This window comes from Dipteris shenzhenensis, chromosome 25 (assembly GCF_047967505.1).
Source record: "Dipteris shenzhenensis isolate YYH24624 ecotype China chromosome 25, Dip_SZ_1.0, whole genome shotgun sequence".
Lineage (NCBI taxonomy): Eukaryota > Viridiplantae > Streptophyta > Polypodiopsida > Gleicheniales > Dipteridaceae > Dipteris > Dipteris shenzhenensis.
The window spans coordinates 35,392,702-35,397,558 of NC_141620.1; the positions used below are offsets into that span (position 1 = coordinate 35,392,702).

Genomic DNA, 4,857 nt, shown 5'->3' on the forward strand with positions numbered 1-4,857 from the left:
AGGTCTCTTCCCTGAAACCAAGTGATCTTGTGATCAATATGAGTAAAAGCCCTCACTCTTTGCTGAAGATATCACCAGTGGCGTGAAGACGAAGGTGGTAGGAGGTCCAGAAAGATTAGTAGGACCAGGAGGGCATGGCTATGTAGGATGTCACGATCTTGCTATCTCGAGACTTTTAAAAGAGCTTGGACCTCCATCTAGAAACATTTTTTATGTTTTTGGTTGTACCTTAGCTTATGAACCATTCCTTTTCACCCCTCTTCTTTCCCCTTATACAAATTAATGGATTTTTTTCTCTCATAGCCCCCCTATCTATTCAATCCTCCGACTTCAAAAATTCACTCCATCCAATCTATTCACAATTTTCTCACCGAATCACTTCCATCGCATCCCTAATTTTGCAAACAAAATTCCCAGCACACTTTTGAGGAAATGCTTCATGTTGAACAACGGGCACCAACAGCGAGGGACATGAGAAAAATAATTTTCATTGTTTTCATGATGCTTGATTAAGCTTAGGCTTGATGAAAATGAAGGGCGGCAAATGAAACGTATGAGAGGAAGACGAGAGAGAGAGAGAGAGAGAGAGAGAGATGTTCCCTTTGCAAATTCATTAGTTTCTACCACATCATAGAATCCAAGCCAATGTCCAAGCCCTAAAAAACTCCAAGCTGAAGCGTACCACGATGGATAAATCTTGGCCAAAGTGTGGCCACTCATGAGGGTGTGATAATTAGAAGCAACACATAGGAATATTTCAGTCAAGATCCGATTGGGAAATTTGCGATTTCTATCCCACTATTTTAGGACAAACGTTTTTGATTGGAGCAAGAAAGAAAGGTTAGGAGAAGAGGAGAGAGATGTTTGTGATGGGAGCACAAAGAGAGATTAGCAAGGAAATGCTAGACGTGTGAGAAACCGTGTGGAGTCCGTGTTGGACTGTTACGTTTCGAACATCCGGTGAGAATTTCCGTCGATTCACAACCTATAAATCGGCCACCCCTCCGTCCTCCTTTTCCACATTCGTCGTCTGATCCCACTCTTATCTGTCCTTCAGCCTTCCATCCTAAGAACTTCGCTCCCTCGCCGCCTTCTGCTCTCCCTCCCTCCTCATCTCCCATGGCCGACTCCAGTACCGACCGTGGCCTCTTCGGCTTCCACAAGAAGCCCTCCGACGGTGACGTCGTCGTCGAGACCACTGACGTCCTCCAATCCTCCACCTTCGTCGACGGCAAGCCCGTCGACTCCAAGGTCGAGATCAAGAAGCACGCCCAGAAGGAGCACCTCGCAGAGGCCGGTGCTCTCCTTGGCGGTGCTGTCGCTATGGTGAGCTTTGCTTTCTTGTGCAGCTGCTGTGTTTGCATAAAGATGTCGAGACGTATACTCTTTCGATCACAAACGTTCTGATCTCAGTTGTGGGTTTCTTTCCTCTGTTCATTTTGTGACAGTTTGAGAAACATCAAGCCAAGAAGGATCCTGAGCACGCTCACCAACACCACATCGGAGAAGCACTTGCAGGCGCAGTAGCGATTGGATCTGGGGCTTTCGCTCTGCACGAGCACCACGATAAGAAAGGCCTGGAAAAGGAGGCCAAGCATAACCAGTAACTGATCGACACGAGCAGCAGCAAGGCTTAATGCCGGCCTCTAGGCTCTCATAGCTAAGAGTTTGTGAATTTCCAGGATTTACTCATGTTATGGACGCTAAGATCTTGGTTGCCAAGGTCGTTTTGTAAACAACCTTTTGAATGTAAGGATTTTGTAAAATCGCTCTCTCTTTTTGCTCCTCTAGTCGTCCTCTCTCTATCTACGTCTCGCTCTCTATGTGGCCATCGCTCTCTTGTTAAATAGATCGTTTTTCACGATCCTCTGCTCTTGTGCATTTTGTTAAGTGATCGTTTCCCGGCTCTCTTGTTGGGTTTGGATTTGCTGGTGCGATGATCCCATTTGTTTTCGTGAGAAAATCGTTTAGACCTGTGTGTTTGGCAGGGGATGCGGTGAAGTAGGCCGCGGTTCAGCTGAATTAGACTTGCAATGAAATGCATTTTCCTGCCTCCCTCCCTCTCTCTCTCTCTCTCTCTCTCTCTCTCTTCCCTTGAACTCCTCCGAGTCCCTCCTACCTTCGAGTCACTGATCGTCTCTCTTTCTCTCTCTTTCGTCACTCCCTTGAAGTCCTTCGAGTCACTGATCGTCTCTCTCTCTCTCTCTTTTTCGTCACTCCCTTGAAGTCCTTCCGAGTCGCTGATCCTCTCTCTCTCTCTCTCTCTCTCTCTTCGTCACTCCTTTGAAGTCCCGTCGAGTCCCTGCTCCCACTTCCTTCCTCGCTTGTGCTCTCTTATCCCTTTCGGACGTTATATTCTAAGCAAGGATTGGGTCCCCCGTCGTTGTAATTTTCTCCTCCCGCTCCTAAGTTCTTCTCGCGCCCCCGCCTCGAAAAGCACACCCACACCCACTACACTCACCTAACTATCAGGTCTGTTGTTAGAGCATATTCTATGATTCGAACACGAGTTGCTACCTCAAGTGAAAACTATCATCTATCGTTGTTCCACACTCCTAGCATCTTGTGTGACGAAGCCTTTGCAATGCTAACTCCCAATGGCCATTCAATATGCTACTTCTTATCTTTTAGACCTGCCCTTTAGGTAGCCTTAGCAACGGATCAAGGTTTGCAAAGCTAAAAATCTTGATTATATCTATTTGTTGGGGTGAGAATTTCCTCTTGGTTGCTAGTAACTTTGGTAGGCTGGTATTTATGACTTTGGTACAAAGATGATTGATTCGGTGGTATTTATGACTTTGGTACAAAGATGATTGATTCGGTGAGAATTTCCTCTTGGTTGCTAGCAACTTTGGTAGGCTGGTATTTATGACTTTGGTACAAAGGTGATTGGTTCAAGTATGCACCTTGTAAGAGGCTTTAATGCATGCAGTTAGAAGAGAGAGAGAGAGAGAGAGAGAGGACTAAGTCACTTCTCTCTCCCCTCTCCCCTTTCTCTTCTCCTTTTCTCTCTCCTTTCTCCTCTCTCTCTTTGTCTCTCTCTCTCTCTCTCTCTCTCCTTCTTCTTCTTCTCTTTAAGCAAGCCCCTCCCCCTTCTCTCTCTCTCTTAATGAAATTCATCTTGTGACTTTTGGACCATTTGCATTTACTACTCTTTGTACACTCATTTCTTTTCATGCCATTTTATGCTCTCTTAAGCATTTCACTCACCCACATATAGGCCTAATGGATGATAGATATATATCATTTATGTTATTTGTTTTTGGAAAGTGGTCTAACCATATAATACTTAATAAAAACCAAAAGACATTTCACACGCAATGCTTTGAAGACTAGCTCTTGCACCCTCATCTGGCCAGTTAGCCTCTAGCCATCTAACTTGAATAGTTATTTCCACAATTGTCAATGTATAGAACAATGAAAACACAAGAAGGCCATTGACCGAGGCCTCATATCTGGCGACCCAAAATCTATATAATGTAGCATATCTAACACCTTAGGGAATAAAATTATTTGGCCTAAGGTCTGCTCCAAAGGTAGCACCACCCTTGGAGATGAATTCCAATGCCAAGCTCTTAGCACATCACGAGTGAATAAGCCCCCACTCATTCCGAACCCATGGACACCCTCAAAACAGATGGGTGAGGGTATTTGTAGTGAATATGCATGTCTTGCATCTATCCATGTGCAGCCAAGGGACATGGTTGTCTATAGGGAACTGCTCACACCACCTATCCTCCACAGAAAGAAATTGACCTTGCTATAAGGTGTGGCTTTCCACAAGCGTGCTAACCTGCCCTGTCGCATATGCTCCAATCATCTCTTAACCACATGTCATTAAGTCTCTGATACTAGTCTTGTGGGCAAGGAGCTATCTTTGCAGTAAGTTTGTTCAAGAGAATACCAACCCCCCACTCCCACTCCTCTACTAGTGAACCAAGTGAAGTATGTATATTGGTTGGCCAATCATCCAAAATCTTGCTCATAATCCTCTCAGAAATGCCATTTCAGCCTAGGATAGTAGGAACTTTGACTCAACCTGAATAGTGGATAACCACTTGCTTGAGCAGGTATCCCAAAGGGCTTCCCAAGCATGAACTCCCTTAGCATCTAACCTCCTTGCAATGATTTCATTCCCCATTGCAAAGAAACCACCTCCTAGCTAGGTAGCTTGCCACCAGATTGACAATCTAATGGAGTAATCGAACTCCCCTGCAGGCAGCCCTTTCTATCCAAGCATGTAAATGCCCTCCTTCCACATAGCCACTAGTCTATTAAAGAAGCTAGACTTCAAATGGAGTGGGACAATAGAGAAGACCTTAGTCCACATTTCTAGCATCGGGAAGTGTCTAACAATGGCATTGTGAATTGCATCGTCGAGAAACTCTATCCATGGCTCCTTGAACTCCAGGAATAGCACCTAGAGCTTCATAAGAAAAGAGATAGAGCATCTCCTCAAGTCCAGGACTCCAAATCCCCCCAGCTTCTTCGGGGAACATAGCACCGACCATGAGAGCCATTTCCATTTGGTCTTCTTCCAAATGAACCTTCTCAAATGCTTTTCAATCAATAGCAAATGTGTTTTGAAAAATGCACAAACTGATAGTATATAAAAAGAAGTTGGAGCCAAAATATGCTTCACTACAGTGCATCTACCCAACAAATTCAAAGGCACCTTAGACCAAGCATCGATTTTATCCTTGAACTTGGGCCACCACCACATGAATCTTTGCCGAATGGAGATCCCGATTCCAATGGGGACCCCAAGATGTCTAATCACTTGGCCTCTGGGAACCCACTGGATCCCCATATCTCTCATCCAATCAAGCGGATCCCTCTTAGATACAAACAGTGCCT

At 45.0% G+C, this 4,857-nt stretch overlaps 1 protein-coding gene across 1 annotated transcript; it reads left to right on the forward strand.

The window, feature by feature from the left end:
- The first annotated feature begins 935 nt into the window (after window positions 1-935).
- Window positions 936-1,766, forward strand: LOC147885809 (abscisic stress-ripening protein 2-like). The gene is made up of 2 exons (XM_087396967.1): window positions 936-1,326; window positions 1,449-1,766. The coding sequence occupies exons 1-2, from the start codon at window positions 1,120-1,122 to the stop codon at window positions 1,605-1,607; spliced, it is 366 nt and encodes a 121-aa protein (XP_087253093.1). The 5' UTR covers window positions 936-1,119; the 3' UTR covers window positions 1,608-1,766.
- The last annotated feature ends 3,091 nt before the right edge of the window (window positions 1,767-4,857 follow it).